Source organism: Rana temporaria, chromosome 1, assembly GCF_905171775.1.
Source record: "Rana temporaria chromosome 1, aRanTem1.1, whole genome shotgun sequence".
NCBI lineage: Eukaryota > Metazoa > Chordata > Amphibia > Anura > Ranidae > Rana > Rana temporaria.
The window spans coordinates 675,228,011-675,247,698 of NC_053489.1; the positions used below are offsets into that span (position 1 = coordinate 675,228,011).

A 19,688-nucleotide genomic window follows, 5' to 3' on the forward strand; every position below is an offset into this window, starting at 1 on the left:
ACATTCTTCCCACTGATCACCAATGTAAGGAACATTCTTCCCACTGATGATCACCAATGTAAGGAGCATTTTTCCCACTGATCACCAATGTAAGGGACATTCTTCCCACTGATCACCAATGTAAGGAACATTCTTCTCACTGATCACCAATGTAAGGGACATTCTTCTCACTGATCACCAATGTAAGGGACATTCTTCTCACTGATCACCAATGTAAGGGACATTCTTCCCACTGATCACCAATGTAAGGGACATTCTTCTCACTGATCACCAATGTAAGGAACATTCTTCCCACTGATCACCAATGTAAGGAACATTCTTCCCACTGATCACCAATGTAAGGGACATTCTTCCCACTGATCACCAATGTAAGGAACATTCTTCTCACTGATCACCAATGTAAGGAACATTCTTCTCACTGATCACCAATGTAAGGGACATTCTTCTCACTGATCACCAATGTAAGGGACATTCTTCTCACTGATCACCAATGTAAGGGACATTCTTCCCACTGATCACCAATGTAAGGGACATTCTTCCCACTGATCACCAATGTAAGGAACATTCTTCTCACTGATCACCAATGTAAGGAACATTCTTCCCACTGATCACCAATGTAAGGGACATTCTTCCCACTGATCACCAATGTAAGGAGCATTCTTCCCACTGATCACCAATGTAAGGGACATTCTTCCCACTGATCACCAATGTAAGGGACATTCTTCTCACTGATCACCAATGTAAGGGACATTCTTCTCACTGATCACCAATGTAAGGGACATTCTTCTCACTGATCACCAATGTAAGGAACATTCTTCTCACTGATCACCAATGTAAGGGACATTCTTCCCACTGATCACCAATGTAAGGAACATTCTTCTCACTGATCACCAATGTAAGGGACATTCTTCTCACTGATCACCAATGTAAGGGACATTCTTCTCACTGATCACCAATGTAAGGAACATTCTTCCCACTGATCACCAATGTAAGGGACATTCTTCTCACTGATCACCAATGTAAGGGACATTCTTCTCACTGATCACCAATGTAAGGAACATTCTTCCCACTGATCACCAATGTAAGGAGCATTCTTCTCACTGATCACCAATGTAAGGAACATTCTTCCCACTGATCACCAATGTAAGGAACATTCTTCCCACTGATCACCAATGTAAGGGACATTCTTCCCACTGATCACCAATGTAAGGGACATTCTTCTCACTGATCACCAATGTAAGGAGCATTCTTCCCACTGATCACCAATGTAAGGGACATTCTTCCCACTGATCACCAATGTAAGGGACATTTTTCTCACTGATCACCAATGTAAGGGACATTCTTCCCACTGATCACCAATGTAAGGGACATTCTTCTCACTGATCACCAATGTAAGGGACATTCTTCCCACTGATCACCAATGTAAGGGACATTCTTCTCACTGATCACCAATGTAAGGGACATTCTTCCCACTGATCACCAATGTAAGGAACATTCTTCTCACTGATCACCAATGTAAGGGACATTCTTCCCACTGATCACCAATGTAAGGAACATTCTTCTCACTGATCACCAATGTAAGGAACATTCTTCTCACTGATCACCAATGTAAGGGACATTCTTCCCACTGATCACCAATGTAAGGGACATTCTTCCCACTGATCACCAATGTAAGGGACATTCTTCCCACTGATCACCAATGTAAGGGACATTCTTCCCACTGATCACCAATGTAAGGAACATTCTTCCCACTGATCACCAATGTAAGGAACATTCTTCCCACTGATGATCACCAATGTAAGGAGCATTTTTCCCACTGATCACCAATGTAAGGAACATTCTTCCCACTGATCACCAATGTAAGGAACATTCTTCTCACTGATCACCAATGTAAGGGACATTATTCCCACTGATCACCAATGTAAGGAACATTCTTCTCACTGATCACCAATGTAAGGGACATTCTTCTCACTGATCACCAATGTAAGGAACAGTCTTCCCACTGATCACCAACGTAAGGAACATTCTTCTCACTGATCACCAATGTAAGGAACATTCTTCCCACTGATCACCAATGTAAGGAACATTCTTCTCACTGATCACCAATGTAAGGGACATTCTTCTCACTGATCACCAATGTAAGGAACAGTCTTCCCACTGATCACCAACGTAAGGAACATTCTTCTCACTGATCACCAATGTAAGGGACATTCTTCCCACTGATCACCAATGTAAGGAACATTCTTCTCACTGATCACCAATGTAAGGAACATTCTTCTCACTGATCACCAATGTAAGGGACATTCTTCCCACTGATCACCAATGTAAGGGACATTCTTCCCACTGATCACCAATGTAAGGAACATTCTTCTCACTGATCACCAATGTAAGGGACATTCTTCTCACTGATCACCAATGTAAGGGACATTCTTCCCACTGATCACCAATGTAAGGGACATTCTTCTCACTGATCACCAATGTAAGGAACATTCTTCCCACTGATCACCAATGTAAGGAACATTCTTCTCACTGATCACCAATGTAAGGAACATTCTTCTCACTGATCACCAATGTAAGGGACATTCTTCTCACTGATCACCAATGTAAGGGACATTCTTCCCACTGATCACCAATGTAAGGGACATTCTTCTCACTGATCACCAATGTAAGGAACATTCTTCCCACTGATCACCAATGTAAGGAACATTCTTCCCACTGATCACCAATGTAAGGGACATTCTTCCCACTGATCACCAATGTAAGGAGCATTCTTCCCACTGATCACCAATGTAAGGGACATTCTTCCCACTGATCACCAATGTAAGGGACATTCTTCTCACTGATCACCAATGTAAGGGACATTCTTCTCACTGATCACCAATGTAAGGGACATTCTTCCCACTGATCACCAATGTAAGGGACATTCTTCTCACTGATCACCAATGTAAGGAACATTCTTCCCACTGATCACCAATGTAAGGAACATTCTTCTCACTGATCACCAATGTAAGGAACATTCTTCTCACTGATCACCAATGTAAGGGACATTCTTCTCACTGATCACCAATGTAAGGAACATTCTTCCCACTGATCACCAATGTAAGGAACATTCTTCCCACTGATCACCAATGTAAGGGACATTCTTCCCACTGATCACCAATGTAAGGAACATTCTTCTCACTGATCACCAATGTAAGGGACATTCTTCCCACTGATCACCAATGTAAGGAACATTCTTCCCACTGATCACCAATGTAAGGGACATTCTTCCCACAGGAAGTCTTCATGAAGCATGGGTATTTATTTGGAGAACTATCAGTAAAAGTTAGTGTGGCTATAAAGAGCCTGAGGTCTCACACTGCCCCCTAGTGCTCATATTGCAGTATGCATCACTAGTTAATAGAATAGTATACTATATAGACAATAGAATAGTTTTCTATTGATTTTTTTTTTTTATTCTCTTTTTTTTTTCAGGGAAATCTGCAGAACCTGCAAATCTTTAAAGGAGCTCTGGTATGTTATATATTACCATTTTCTCATAAGAAGAGGTGCACACTTATTACAGCTCTTGTATTGCCTAAAGCTAATGTGTGATCCCTACCAACGAGCTTCTCTTGTTCCCCCCATTTGTTGTGTTAAATATATCTTTAAAAAGTGTTTTGTTATATCTTTATAATAAGTAAAAAAAAAACACTTGTTGATCCTGCCAGAAATCTTCTGAGCCGATAACTTCCTGTATTCTCTGTCTCAGCTATCTCTTAGGTACGGTTATCAGGTTTTTTTTTTTTAATGAAATTCAGGGTCACCCAAGTAAGAACCCCCCTATTTATAGACACAGCCACAAAACCACACCCCCATTTTAACCCACCCTAAAACAATTGCTCAAAAAGTCTTTCAGAAGAAAGGGGTAGGCATTTAAGCATGCCACAATGAATTGTGGGTGTGGCCAAAATTGTTGTAACAGTGGGAGGGGTTTAAAGGGGAATGGTTGAAGCCTACTCTGCTCCAGGTCTGGGGTGTGTAAAACCCAGAGTGCCGGGGTCAGGAGGGTGTAACGCACAGAGTGCAAGGGTCGTTCATGTAATGTACAAGGGTCAGGAGTGCGTCATTCACAGAGTGCAGGGGTCAGCATTGTGTAACGTACAGAATGCACACATGTCAAGAACAAGTAAAGCACAGAGTACAGGGATCAGGAGTATGTAACACACAGGTGGTCAAAGGTCAGGAGTAACACACAGAGAGCAGAGGTCAGGAACACAGAGAGTTCAGGGATAAGTAATTCACGAAGAGCAAATGTCTGGAGTAAGTAACACACAGACAGAAGGAGTCAGGGGAAGTAATGCAGGGTGAGCAGAGGTCATGAGTAAGTAATGCACAGAGGGCAGGGGTCAAGAGTAACACACAGAGAGCAGAGGTCAGGAGTAAGTAACACAGAGAGCAGAGGTCAGGAGTAACACACAGAGAGCAGAGGTCAGGAGTAAGTAACACAGAGAGCAGAGGTCAGGAGTAACACACAGAGAGCAGAGGTCAGGAGTAAGTAACACAGAGAGCAGAGGTCAGGAGTAATACACAGAGAGCAGAGGTCAGGAGTAAGTAACACAGAGAGTTCAGGGATAAGTAATTCACGAAGAGCAGAGGTCAGGAGTAAGTAACACACAGACAGAAGGAGTCAGGGAAAGTAATGCAGGGTGAGCAGAGGTCAGGAGTAAGTAATGCACAGAGGGCAGGGGTCAAAAGTAAGTAATGCACAGAGAAAAGATGTGAGGAGTAAGAAGGAGTAAGTAAGACAAAGTGTGCAGGGGTCAGGAGTAAGTAAGACAAAGTGTGCAGGGGTCAGGAGTAAGTAAGACAACGTGTGCAGGGGTCAGGAGTAAGATAAAGTGTGCAGGGGTAAGTAGTAAGTAAGACAAAGTGTGCAGGGGTCAGGAGTAAGTAATGCACAGAGAGCAGAGGTCCAAAGTAAGTAATGTACAGAGATCAGGGGTCAGGAGTAGGTAATGCACAGAGAGAACATGTGAGAAGTAAGAAAAGAGGAGTAAGTAAGGCAAAGTGTGCAGGGGTCAGGAGTAAGTAATGCACAGAGAACAGAGGTCCAAAGTAGGTAATGTACAGAGATCAGGGGTCATGAGTAGGTAATGCACAGAGAGAACATGTGAGAAGTAAGAAAGGAGGAGTAAGTAAGGCAAAGTGTGCATGGATCAGGAGTAAGTAAAGCACAGAAGGCAGGGGTCAGGAGTAAGTAACATATGAAGAGCCGAGATCAGAAGTAATAACATATGGAGAACAGAGGCCAGGAGTAAGTAACACACAGACAGGAGTCAGGGTAAGTAATGCAGGGAGAACAGACGTTGGGAGTAAGTAATGCACAGAGGGTAGGGTTCAGCAGTAAGTAATGCACAGATGGCAGGGGTCAGGAGTAAGTAAGGCACAGCGAAAAGATGCGAGTAGTAAGTAAGAAGGAGTAAGTAAGATAAATCGTGCAGGGGTCAGGAGTAGGTAATGCACAGAGAGAACATGTGAGAAGTAAGAAAGGAGGAGCAAGTAAGGCAAAGTGTGCAGGGGTCAGGAGTAAGTAATGCACAGAGAGCAGGGGTCAGGAGTGGGTAATACACAGAGGCCTAGATTCAGGTACCTGTTACGGCGGCGTATCTCCAGATACGCCGCCGTAATTTCAAATCTGCGTCGGCGTATCGTTACGCCGATTCTCCAAGGCAGATACGTCTAAAAAATAGGCTTCCTCCGCCGACATAACTTGAATGCGGCGGCGTATAATTGTGTGCAATATTACGTTGGCCGCTAGGGGCGCTTCCGTTGTTTTCGGCGTAGAATATGCAAATTACCTAGTTACGTTGATTCACGAACGTACGTGCGCCCGGCGGTAGTTTTTTTTACATTGTTTGCGTATGGTTTTTTCGGCGTAACGTTGCTCCTGCTATTAGGTGGCGCAGCCAATGTTAAGTATGGACGTCGTTCCCGCCTCGAAATTTTTATTTTTTACGTTGTTTGCGTAAGTCGTTCGCGAATAGGGCTGGACGTAATTTACGTTCACGTCGAAAGCAATGCCGATTTGCGTTGGAATTTCGAGCATGCGCACTGGGATTCTTTCACGAACGGCGCATGCGCCGTTCGTAAAAAAACATAAAAAACATGGGGTCACCATAATTTAAATAAAACACGCCCCTCATCTTTTGAATTGCGCGCGCTTACGCCGGCCCCATTTACGCTACGCCGCCGTAAGTTACGAGGCAAGTGCTTTGTGAATACAGCACTTGCCTCTCAAACTTACGGCGGCGCAGCGTAAATACGATACGCTGCGCCGCCATAAGAAGGGGCGCAGCTACGTGAATCCAGCTCAGAGATCAGAGCCCAGGAGTAGGTAATGCACAGAGAGAACATGGGAGGAGTAAGAAAGGAGGAGCAAGTAAGATCATGAGCTGGAAGCCATAATCATCACACTGGCCCAGATTCAGAAAGCAATTGCGCCCGTGTAACCATAGGTTACACGGCGCAATTGCTGACTTGCTCCGGTGTAACGAGTGCTCCTGATTCAGGAACCTCGTTACACCGGCTGCAGCCTAAAATCTGCGCGGCATAAGGCTCTTGCGTGGGCCGCTAGGGGGCGCTCCCATTGTGTATCAGCGTGTAGTATGCAAATTGCATACTACCACTGATTCACAAGCTTGCGCGGGCCCTGCGCAAGCCAGGTACGGAGTTTCCGTACTGCTACTTTAGCGCAAGGCTGCCCCTTCTAATAGTAGGGGCAGCCAATGCTAAAGTATAGCCGCCGCTCCCGCGCCGTGAAATTTGAATTTCACGGCGTTTGCGTAAGTGATTCGTGAATGGCGCTGGACGCCATTCACGTTCACTTTGAAGCAAATGACGTCCTTGCGACGTCATTTGCCGCAATGCACGTCGGGAAAGTTTCCCGACGGAGCATGCGCTGTACGCTCGGCGCGGGAGCGCGCCTAATTTAAATGATTCCCGCCCCCGGCGGGATGATTTAACTTGCGCGCGCTTACGAAATTGCCGGCGCGCCCTCGCAGTTCACGGAGCTACTGCTCCGTGAATCGAGGGCAGCGCAAAATATTTGCGTGGGCGCAGGGCAAAATTGTTGCCCTGTGCCCGCGCAAATAAAGCGCAAGCTATGCTGAATCTGGGCCATTGATGACAAATCACGGCTTGTACGATCTTGCTTTGCATGTAATGAGTCTCTCTCGTATATTAGTTTCACCTTTCAAGTTGCATTAGTGAAATAAATAAACTTTTGCACGATATTCACATTTTTCAAGTATTACCTGTATATGTGGTATCATGCTGCCATCTAGTGGTCTATTATGAATATTGCATCCATCTAGTCGTGAAGCAATGCCATTTTAATGTTAATCGTGCTATGAGTAAGGCTTCAATAGCCAAAACATGTCAGCATTTTTTCGATTATCACCTGTATGGGACATTTCTCTTACCACCTTCCAGGACGGCACCCGAGAGATGATGGCTCCTCCTGCAGGAAACACAATCACATGACAGTTTAAAAGGCCCCGCCCTTCCCCTTGCTCCTCAGTATTGATTGTGTTTCTCCAACACAGCGACATGTTTGTTTTGTTAATGGAAACCTAGAGACCGGGGAGGGTCGAAGGTACCCCTGTGAGACAGGTCTAAGGGAGGCCGGGGAGGGCTGAACTTACCTGTAGACTTCGGTCCAAACTCACAGGTCGCCCTATGTAAGCACCAGTGCTCTGAGCTGCGGGGAGGTGAGCCATCACTGCGTGCTATCGAATCCACCACCATTCGAATCGCCGTTTCCCGGGTCTCCAGACGCAGGAGTACCGACAGCCAGGACCGAGTCACCCTCCTCATGGAAGAGGACGGAAAGACCGACACGACCGCTGGCAGATCCAGGTCGGGGGGCGGTAAGTACCAATCCCCCTGGAAAGGGAGGGGGGAAGCGGTGAGAGTTCCCAAACTTTTAGGGAACGACCGGAGCAGGATCTGGTCCCTTCTCGTCCACTTCCTCCCCTCCCCAGTACAGCCAGCAGTCTTGGGGGAAAAAAGACAATTTAAATGTACATTTCATGTCTTTTCAGAAACCCCCAGCGGACCCCAGGAGGCCTCAGCTAGTGGGCGGTTCCAGACGGCGTAACCCGGAAAACCTTTCGGCTATAAATGTATTAATACACTGGCAGGAAAGGAGGCTGCTGCCATGATGAAGAGTTTTCTCTCATCCATGCAAACAGAAATGTTAGCAACAGTTAAGGCCTTCCGGGAGGCAGCCGGGCAGTCGGCACAGACTGAAACGGAGGAACTTACCCCTAAGGAAGGCACTTCCTCTCAGGAGACCCCCTTTTCGAGGGGCCCAAGCGTTTTCTTTACACCTTCACAAATTCCCCCTCTGGGGGAAGCAGACGGTGAAGAAAGTGAGGTAGTCAGTCTACCTAGGTCTAGGCACAGCTCAGGAGAGGTAGATGGAGACTCCATTAGTCAGTCTCAGGAGGACACACGTCCAAGAAAACACCTCTTTGCTGTAGAAGATCTAGAGAGTCTCCTCCAGGCAATCTACGCCACAGAGGAAATTCCTGAGACCCCTAAACCTACCTCAGCACAGGATAAAGTTTATAGGGGCCTGAGTGACGCTCAATCTAAAGTATTCCCCCTGCACAAATCCCTCAAGGAGTTAGTCCTTCAGGAGTGGAGAGACCCTGAAAGGAGAATAATCAAACAAAAAACCTGGAAAAGAAGGTTCCCCTTCTCCCAGGAAGATGAGGAAGTCTTTTTTTAAGCTTCCTAGACTTGATGCGGCTTTGTCGCAAGTCACTAAATTATCTGATCTCTCCTTTGAGGATGCGGGTAACATCAAGGATGTGATGGACCGTAGAGCAGAGTCTCTCCTTAGAAAAGCCTGGGAGGCCAATGCGGCAGCACTAAGCCCAGCCTTAGCAGCAGCATGTGTAGCTAGGAATACAGATGTTTGGGTAGAGACACTCACCGACCTCCTCGCCCAGAATGCGGAGGCGGAGGAGGTAGTTGAGTCACTTACAGTGGTAAGGAAGGCGATTGCTTACCTAGCAGATGCAGCTACGGAATCTGCAAGGGCAGCAGCCAAGACAGCAGCCCTCATTAACTCTGCTAGGAGGGCAGTTTGGATCAAGGCCTGGGAGGGAGATGCTACATCCAAGGGAAAACTCTGTGGCATCCCCTTCCAAGGTTCCCTGTTGTTTGGGAAAGACCTGGATGATGTCCTTGCTAGGTCATCAGAAAAAGGTAAAAAATTCCCAGTTAAACCCAAAAAAGAAGGTTTTAAGAAAACTTTTCGAGGCCCCCAGGGGCAGGGTAGACAGAAAGCCAAAAAGGAACCTTTTAGGCGTTGGAACTTTGGCAAAGGGAACAGGAAGAACAACCTCCTTTTCCCTCCTCCAAAACCCAGCGACAAACCGTCCAAGTGACGACGTAGTCAGAGTGGGGGGTCGACTATCTCAATTCCTCCCCCTATGGGAGAGAATTTCGAACAGTCATTACATCTGCCAAATAATTCAAAAAGGCTATCGCCTAGAATTTCTGGCTACACCCCCCACCATGATCACCATTACTCACCTTCCCAGGGATACCCTGAAAAGGTCTGCCCTCTTGGAGGGCATACAGGACTTAGCCAAACAACTAGTGGTAGTACCAAAAGCTCAGCAGTACCAGGGATTTTATTCCCATATTTTCGTAGTACCAAAACCCTCCGGGAAATACCGTCTAATAGTAAACTTGAGAAACCCGAACAAGTTTCTGGAATACAAAAAGTTTACTATGGAAAGTATTTATTCGGTAAGAAAGAACCTCATGAAGGAGGCCTTCTTGGTGACCCTAGATCTCAAAGATGCCTATCTCCACGTGCCAATCCACGTGGATCACCAGGTATATCTGAGGTTTGCGGTCGTGGTGGAAGGAGAAACCTTCCACTGGCAGTTCAGAGCACTACCATTCGGGCTAACCTCCAGCCCAAGGATTTTTACAAAAATCCTAGCAGAAGCGGTGGCATACCTGCACCTTCAGGGCATATCCCTTATACCTTATTTAGACGACTTGCTGATTTCAGGAAAATCAGCCGCCCAAGTCACGCTGGATGCCAACAAAGCAATGGCACTCCTAGAGAGCCTAGGGTGGATAATCAACATAGAAAAATCCTCCCTCAAACCAGAACAGGTCAAGACCTTCCTGGGATACGTAGTGGACACCAGGCAGCAGAGACTCTTCTTACCAGAAGAAAAAGTTTTAAAACTAGCCTCAGCAGTTGGGAACCTTATCAAAAACCCCAAACTCTCCAGACGGAATGTTCTGAGAGTTCTAGGCCTGATGTCAGCAAGCATCCCAGCAGCGGTTTGGGCTCAGCTTCATGCCAGGACATTACACTTCTTCTTCCTGTCCTCATGGGACAAAAGGAAAGAGTCCTTAGATCAGGATATACTACTCACCCCCCAGGTTCTGTCCTCCCTGGAGTGGTGGACATCTCCCCAAAACCTGAGGGGAGGGCGACCGTGGGCTCAGTGGAACCCAGTGAAGGTTACCACGGATGCCAGTTCCGGGGGGTGGGGTGCCCACCTGGAAGGGAAAAAAGCGCAGGGGCAATGGGACAGCTCACTAGCTCGCAGGTCATCCAACTACAGAGAACTCAGAGCAGTGGGGGAAGCCTTAATAGCCTTCCAGGAAGACATCAGAGGCAGAGAAGTCCAAGTAAGCTCAGACAACTCTACAGTAGTAGCGTACCTAGGTCACCAGGGAGGGACCAGGTCCAGTCCCCTACTAGAACTTTCCAGGGAAATCCTAATCTGGGCAGAAGAAAGAGTACTCTCTATCTCAGCCATATACATAAAGGGGACGAGCAATATAGAAGCAGACTTCCTCAGCCGTCACAAGTTGAGGGAGGAGGAATGGGAACTGAACCCAGAGGTGTTTCAACACCTGGTCCAGTATTTCGGGGAACCGGAAATAGACTTGTTTGCCAACAGACAAAACAGGAAGGTAGAAAGGTATTTCTCGATTTCCTGGGAACTACAGTCGGAAGGTCTGGATGCGCTATCCCAGACCTGGCGCTTCGGGCTGGCCTATGCCTTCCCGCCGGTAGCGCTCATTCCGCGAGTTCTTCAGAAACTCAGCAGGTCTCCAGGCCTGATTCTTCTGATAGCACCATGGTGGCCAAAAAGAACTTGGTTCGCAAACCTAAGAGCCATGGCGATGGTGGAGCCTCTGAAGCTCCCGTACAGGGCAGATCTCCTCAGGCAGGGCCCAGTACTCCATCCAAAGCCGGAATTCTTCCAGCTAACGGCCTGGTTAGTGAGCGCCAGATTCTAGAACGCAAAGGCTGCTCAGAGAGGGTCATAGAGACCCTTCTCATGAGCAGAAAACCAGTAACTCAAAAGATTTACCAAAAAGTATGGAAGACCTTCTGTTCCTGGCGTAAGGAAAGACAGGTAGCTTCAACTTCTATCCCGGTTATCCTGGACTTCCTCCAGGATGGGGTAGATTTAGGATTAAAAGTTAGTACCCTTCGGGTCCAAATAACAGCTCTCTCAGTCTATCTTGATAAAAGATTGGCGAAAGAGGACCTTATAAAACGTTTTCTGGTAGCTAGAGAAAGAGTTTCTCCAGTCCAAAAATATAGTTGTCCACCTTGGGACTTAACTAGGGTGTTAGAGGCGTTATCTATACACCCATTCGAACCTCTGGAAGAGGTTCCCCTTAAGTTTCTAACCTTAAAGTTGACTTTTTTGTTAGCCATTACTTCGGCCAGGAGGGTAGGGGATTTGCAGGCGCTATCCATGAAAGAACCCTTCCTGAGGGTACAGCCAGATAGGATCACCCTCAGAGCAGACCCCCTGTACCTGCCGAAGGTGGCATCCCTATTTCATAGGACGCAAGACATAATATTGCCGTCCTTCTGTTCTGAACCAAAGAACGAAAAAGAAAAGAAATTTCATTTGTTAGACGTGAGAAGGTGTCTTCTCATTTATCTAGAGAGAACTAAGAGTTTTAGAAGATCTAACCACCTACTAGTTCTACACGCTGGGCCCAGGAAGGGACTGCAGGCATCAAAAGCCTCAGTCTCAAGATGGATTAGAGAAGCAATATCCAAAGCCTATGTATGTACTGGAACAACAGCTCCCAAAAAGATCAAGGCTCACTCTACCAGAGCCATAGCAACTTCCTGGGCTGAGAAAGCAGGGGCCTCCTGGGAACAAATCCGCAGTGCGGCCACCTGGTCCAGCCATCATACATTCCTGAAGCACTATCGTGTGGAAATGTTGTCACAGCAAGACTTAGCCTTTGGTCGAAAGGTGCTACAAGCTGTGGTCCCACCCTGAAGGTAGGCCTGTGTTTATTACTCAATTATCCTCTCGGGTGCCGTCCTGGAAGGTGGTAAGAGAAAACCAACGTTAGACCTACCGGTAACGGTATTTCTATGAACCTTCCAGGACGGCAGGCCTACTTCCCACCCTATGGGGAAAGGGAAAAAAGGTAAGTACCGATAAGGACTACGTCCCTTGTGAACCAGTTCAGGATTACTCTATTGCATACTGAGGAGCAAGGGGAAGGGCGGGGCCTTTTAAACTGTCATGTGATTGTGTTTCCTGCAGGAGGAGCCATCATCTCTCGGGTGCCGTCCTGGAAGGTTCATAGAAATACCGTTACCGGTAGGTCTAACGTTGGTTTTCTAGTAATATGATATTGTGCAAAGTGGGATGAACTCAATAATCATTATTGACCATTGGATGGCAAACAATATACCAGATATGGAACATCTGAACATAATCAAACCTCTAGAAACCAATATGGGTGCAATAATCACAATTGACCACTAGATGGCAGCATGGTACCGCATATGCTGACATGTTTCAGCTATTGAAGCCTTACTCATAGCATGATTAACATTAAATATATATATATACGCTATTTTTTTTTCTTTTTATACATTACTGATTCCCATGTATCATTGATGTCTATCCAGATTCCTTCATCTGGAAGCTGTGCAAATACAAACTACTCAATACAATACAGGGAGACAAGCTTGTTGCCAACTATTATATGTAAACAGCAGAATGTGACTCTGGGCAGAATAAAGAAAATGACATCTATAATAATGGAGGTCTGTCAGTGACATTCAGGGCTCATTGGTTGTCCTCTGTCCCTCTTTCTGGTCGCAGCGCGTTGATGAAGAGCGGTTATCGGCCACCTTGAACTGGTTGGCGTCCCAGCCTCGCTCCGCTCAGCTCATCGACCGGACGCACCCGGTACTGTCCACCGCCGAGCATCTGTTCAAGAGGCACCTAAAAGATGTAAGGCGCCACGTCTTCAAAGCGGATGAAAGGTACAGAATATAGCGCCAATCTGTGCTGCGGTAGCTTGAGTTTTTTTCGCATATGTTTAACCACTTCAATAAATCGGGCATTTTACCCCCTTCCTGCCAAGGACAATTTTCAGGTTTCAGCAATGTCGCACTTTGAATGACAACACTGTACCCAAACCAAATCTTTGAAAAGAAAAAAGTTTTTCTTTATTTCTGTTATAAAGTTTTGTTTTCTCCTTCACTGAGGGGCACCGATGTGGCTGCGCTGATGGACACTGATGAGGTGGCACTGATATGTAGAATTGATGGACACTGATAGGTGGCACTGATAGGAAGCACTGGATAGAAGCTACTGACAGGCATTACTGATTGGCATCACTGATGGGACACTGATGAGGCGGCGCTGATGGACACTGATGAGGCGGCACTGATGAGGCGGCACTGATATGTAGAATTGATGGGCACTGATAGGCGGCACTGGATAGAAGCTACTGACAGGCATTACTGATTGGCATCACTGATGGGACACTGATTGGCACTGTTATGGGCACTAACTGGTGTATTTGATGGGGCACAGACTGGCAGCTATTGGGCACTGATTGGCACATCTGATGGGGGCTGTGCTGAGAATCAATGCGCCAATCGGCTCTCCCTGTCAGCGCGAACCGAGGAAATCCGTTTACCGGCACTTCCTGGTTCACGCGATGATCAGCTGTGACTGGTCACAGAGCTCTGATGTGTAACCATCAGAGCTCTATGACAGCCGGGCGCTGTTCTGTGTCAATATATGATAATTCACACCATAATGTATAGTATTATCTGTGAACATGCATGGACTCCTCAATTTACAGTGGAACCTCGGTTTAAGAGTAACTTGGTTTGAGAGCGTTTTGATTTGCGAGCAACTTTTTTTTTTTTTAATTCTGACCCGGTTTGCAAATGTTGACACGCTAGACAAGCAAAATTCAAGCTAAATATCCCTGCAGTACCTCATGTGGCCTGAGGTACGGGGGCGCAGATGCCGAGCAGAGCTGAAAATAGGCCTGCAGTACCTCATTTGGCCTGAGGTACGGGGGCGCAGGAAACGAGTCATTGGCCCAGATTCACAAAGCACTTACGCGGACGTATAACAAGTCACGCCGACATAAGTGCAAATGTGCGCCGTCGTATCTGTGCGCCAGACCCACAAACTAAGATGCGCCTAAAAACAGGCTACACCCCCGCCAACGTATCTTGCTTACGCCGGCGTAGAGTGGGCGCACATTTAGGCTGGGAGCATGGTGCTGCTCCCATTGATTAGCCATTCAAACATGCAAATGAGGGCAATACGGCGATTCACGAACGTACGCGTGCCCGAAGCAGGCTACGCGAGGTGCGCGTAAGTTGTACGTCCGGCATAAAGTTATTCCCTATAAAGGAGGCGCAACCCGGCAACAGACATGCAAAGGTCTGAACCAGGGAACACAAGCCGGCGTATTTTACATTGGACGCGTGTCTGGCTTGGCGTGGGTTACGTTCACGCCGTACGCAGTGATCCGGCGTAGTTTAGGCAGTTGTTTCCGACGTGGTTGTGAACATGCGCAGGGGGAATGCGTCCACGTCACGGCGCATGCGCAGTTCGCGATAGGTATCTGTCTGGCGCTCGGCCCATCATTTGCATGGGGTCAGGCCTCATTTGCATGGGTCACGCCCACTTCCACCTACGCCGGTATACGCCTTTGAATCCCACGCCACGCTGGCGCAGCGTTGGGAGCAATAGCTTGCTGAATGCATTGCTTGCCTCTCTGCGCTGCGTTGGCGTAGCGTACAGTGGCGGCGCAATGTGCGCCTGCTCTCTGTGAATCTGGGCCAAAGTGTTTGGGCCTTTTCGGCGCTCTCTGGTGCCCCCCACCTCTGGCCGAATTCGGTATTGCATCCCATTGAAGTCAATGCGGAACAAATTATTTTCGTTTCCATTGACGTCAATGGATGAAACTCGCATTGATACGCGAGTACTTTGGATTACGAGCATTCTCCTGGAGCGGAATATGCTCGTAATCTGAGGTTCAACTGTATTAGTGTATATTATATATATATATATATATATATATATATATATATATATATATATATATATAAAATATACACTTATATACACACACACACACACACTGTATATATACATTTACAAACATGACAATGTAGTCATACATGTGATAATAAGGATTGCGGTATATTAAGTAGACACATTTGTGTGTTTTTAGGCATCCAGAATTTGTGTTCTATGATCAGATGAAACAGACTATGACATCACACAGGTAAGATGGGGCTCTGGGTACATCGTGTGTTAAGGCTCATGTGATAGACTGGTCTCCAAACTACAGCCTGCGTGCCGGATATGGCCCATTGTTTGCCTTTATCTGGCCCCTGGGGCACTATTCCTCCCACTGACACCAATGTTGGGGCACTGTTCCTCCCACTGACACCAATGTTGGGACACTGTTCCTCCCACTGACACCAATGACGGGTCACTATTCCTCCCACTGACACCAATGATGGGACACTATTCCTCCCACTGACACCAAATGATGGGACACTATTCCTCCCACTGACACCAATGATGGGGCACTATTCCTCCCCATTTATGGGCTCTCCCATCACCCACTGGGCATACCTCCTCAGGGATAGGCTGTGGTCCCTCAAACACTCAGGCTGCTTACTCTGTTCTCCCTCCCACTATAATTCCAGAATCCTCTAGATTAAGGCCTCGTACACACGACCGAGGAACTCGTCGTAAATGAAACATCGTTTTCCTCGACGAGTTCCTTGTCAGGCTTGTCGAGAATCTTGACAAGCTTTCTTTGCGTACACACTGGGGTAGGTTCAGGAAAGAATTACGCCGGCGTATCCATAGATACGCCGCGTAATTCCAAAGCTGCGCCGGCGTATCTTCTTTCTGTATTCAGAAAGCTAGATACGCCGACATTAGCCTAAGATATGACTGGCATAAGTCTCTTACGCCGTCGTATCTTAGGGTGCATTCTCACGCTGGCCGCTAGGTGGCGCTTCCGTAGTTGTCAGCGTAGAGCATGCAAATTACATACTTACGCCGATTCACAAACGTACGTGCGCCCGGCGGTAGTTATTTACGTTGTTTGCGCAAGTCATTTTCGTCGTAACGTTGCTCCTGCTATTAGGAGGCGCAGCCAATGTTAAGTATGGACATCGTTCCCGCGTCGCGATTTGAAAATTTTACGTCGATTGCGCAAGTCGTCCTTGAATGGCGCTGGACGCCATTTACGTTCACGTCGAAACCAATGACGTCCTTGCGACGTCATTTACCGCAATGCACGTCGGGAAATTTTAGGGACGGCGCATGCGCAGTACGTTCGGCGCGGGAACGCGCCTAATTTAAATGATCCACGCCCCCCTACCGGATCATTTGAATTACGCGCGCTTACGCCGGCCCCTTTTACGCTACGCCGCCGCAACTTACGGAGCAAGTGCTTTGTGAATACAGCACTTTATTCTGTATGTTACGGCGGCGTCGCGTAAATACGATACGCTGCGCCGCCGTTTAAATTGCGCGCCCCTACCTGAATCCACCCCACTGTCAAGACCAAATCTCGTCGTTCTCAAACGCGGTGACGTACAACACGTACGACGGCACTATAAAAGGGGAAGTTCCATTCCACTGGCGCCACCCTTGGGGCTGCTTTTACTAATCTCATGTTACTGCGTGTTAAGTAAAAGTTTGGTGGGAGACGATTCGCGCTTTTCAGTCTGTTACAGCGTGACGAATGTGCCATCTCCATTACGAACGCTACTTTTACCCAAGGTGCGCTCCCAACTCATACTTTATTCTGAGCATGCGCGGGTTTCTAAGCATACACAGGAAAGTGTTTCTCGTCGTAAACCAGCCCGACGAGAAGAAACACGACGAGGAAATTGAGACTCCCTTCGAGGAAAAAGAGAACTTGTTCTCTTTTTTGCTCGTCGAGATCTACGACAGTTTTCCCGACGAAAAAGCTCTGCCACCAAGGGCCAGATTCACATAGAACTGCGGCGGCGTAACGTATCGTAGATACGTTACACTGCCGCAAGTTTTCATCGCAAGTGCCTGATTCACAGAGCACTTGCGATGAAAACTACACCAGCGGCCTCCGGCGCAAGGCGGGCCAATTCAAATGGGCGTGTGCCATTTAAATTAGGCGCGCTCCCGCGCCGGACCTACTGCGCATGCTCCGTTTCGCAAATCCTGTCGTGCTTTGCGCGCCGTGACGTCATTTTTTCGAACGGCGACGCGCGTAACGTACTTCCGTATTCCCGGACGTGTTACGCAAACGACGTTCATTTTTAAATTTCGACGCGGGAACGACGGTCATACTTTAGACAGCAATATGTTTGCTGACTAAAGTTAGGGCACCTAAAACGACGACTAACTTTGCGACGGGAAACTAGACTAGCGGCGACGTAGCGAACGCGAAGATCCGTCGGGGATCCGCCGTAACTGCTAATTTGCATACCCGACGCTGGTTTACGACGCAAACTCCACCCAGCGGCGGCCGCGGTACTGCATCCTAAGATCTGACAGTGTAAAACAATTACACCTGTCGGATCTTCTGCCTATCTATGCGTAACTGATTCTATGAATCCGTCGCATAGATAGAAACAGAGATACGACGGAGTATCAGGAGAAACGCCGTCGTATCTCTTTGGTGAATCTGGCCCCAAGTTTCTTGATGGATTCTGTCGAGGAAAACGGTCGTGTGTCTCAGGGGAAAGCAATCAGAGCGGCAGCCTGTGATACATTGAACAGGCCTAACCAATCAACCCCTGCTCCACTGTTTATGTAAGTGCGAATCAAACTTACCTATCAACCTGCACTACTCTAGAAGAGCCGCCACCCATATACCAAATTATTTCCTACAATTAGGACAATAATAAACATGCGCTTTCATGGTAATACACGCCTATTGGACGTGTTGGTAAGGTTAAAAATAGAAACACTTCCATTGAGTTTAACCAGAAAAAAAAAATAATAATAAATAAACATTGTCAGATGCAATGGGCAGGATTCTCTCTGCATTCTCGTTGGACCACCCCCAATACTAAAGGGTCTATTTTACACAAAATTAAGGCAACTTTTAACCTAAAATTCATAATTTTTTCTGGTTAACCACTTAAGACCCGGACCTTTAGGCAGCTAAAGGACCCGGACAGTTTTTGCGATTCGGCACTGCGTCGCTTTAACTGACAATTGCGCGGTCGTGCGACGTGGCTCCCAAACAAAATTGGCATCCTTTTTTTCCCCCCACAAATAGAGCTTTCTTTTGGTGGTATTTGATCACCTCTGCAGGTTTTTATTTTTTGCGCTATAAACTAAAATAGAACGACAATTTTGAAAAAAAATCAATATTTTTTACTTTTTGCTATAATAAATATCCCCCAAAAATATATAAAAAAAACGTTTTTTTCCTCAGTTTAGGCCGATACGTATTCTTCTACCTATTTTTGGTCAAAAAAATCGCAATAAGCGTTTATCGGTTGGTTTGCGCAAAATTTATAGCGTTTACAAAATAGGGGATAGTTTTATTGCATTTTTATTAATTTTTTTTTTTACTACTAATGGCGGCGATCAGCGGTTTTTTTTCGTGACTGCGACATTATGGCGGACACTTCGGACACATTTGACACATTTTTGGGATCATTATCATTTTCAGAGCAAAAAATGCATTTAAAATGCATTGTTTACTGTGAAAATGACAATTGCAGTTTGGGAGTTAACCACAAGGGGGCGCTGATGGGGTTATGTGTGACCTCATCTGTGTTTCTAACTGTAGGGGGGTGTGGCTGTAGGTGTGATGTCATTGATTGTGGTTCCCTATATAATGGAACACACGATCGATCACGGCGCCACAGTGAAGAATGGGGAAGCTGTGTTTAAACACAGCTCTCCCCGTTCTTCAGCTCCGGGGACCGATCGCGGGACTCCAGCGGCGATCGGGTCCGCGGGTCCCGCGGTCCCGGTCACGGAGCTTTGGACCCGCGGCTGGGTACTAGTACAGGACGTACCTGTACGTACATGTGCCCAGCCGTGCCATTCTACCGACATAAATGTGCAGGAGGCGGTCCTTAAGTGGTTTACCAGAAAAAAATAAAAATAAAAATAAACATTGTCAGATGCAATGGGCAGGATTCTCTCTGCATTCTCGTTGGACCACCCCCAATACTAAAGGGTCTATTTTACACAAAATGACGGCAACTTTTACCAAAATTCATACATTTTTCCGGTTAAATAAAATGTTTCCCAAAAATATGTGAATTTTGGGTGGAAGTTGTGTGAATCAATATTTTTAAACCCCTAAATGTGTTTATTGATTTA

General features: G+C 46.8%; 1 protein-coding gene across 1 annotated transcript in view; it reads left to right on the top strand.

Annotated features, from left to right (window-relative positions):
• The window catches only part of LOC120924643 (nicalin-1-like), an 82,598-nt gene that overhangs the window by 54,802 nt on the left and 8,108 nt on the right, over positions 1-19,688 (top strand). Inside the window, exons 11-13 of the mRNA XM_040335647.1 lie at positions 3,475-3,513; positions 13,182-13,345; positions 15,568-15,621. Coding sequence (XP_040191581.1) covers positions 3,475-3,513; positions 13,182-13,345; positions 15,568-15,621 — 257 coding nt within the window. The remainder of the gene's footprint in view (positions 1-3,474; positions 3,514-13,181; positions 13,346-15,567; positions 15,622-19,688) is intronic.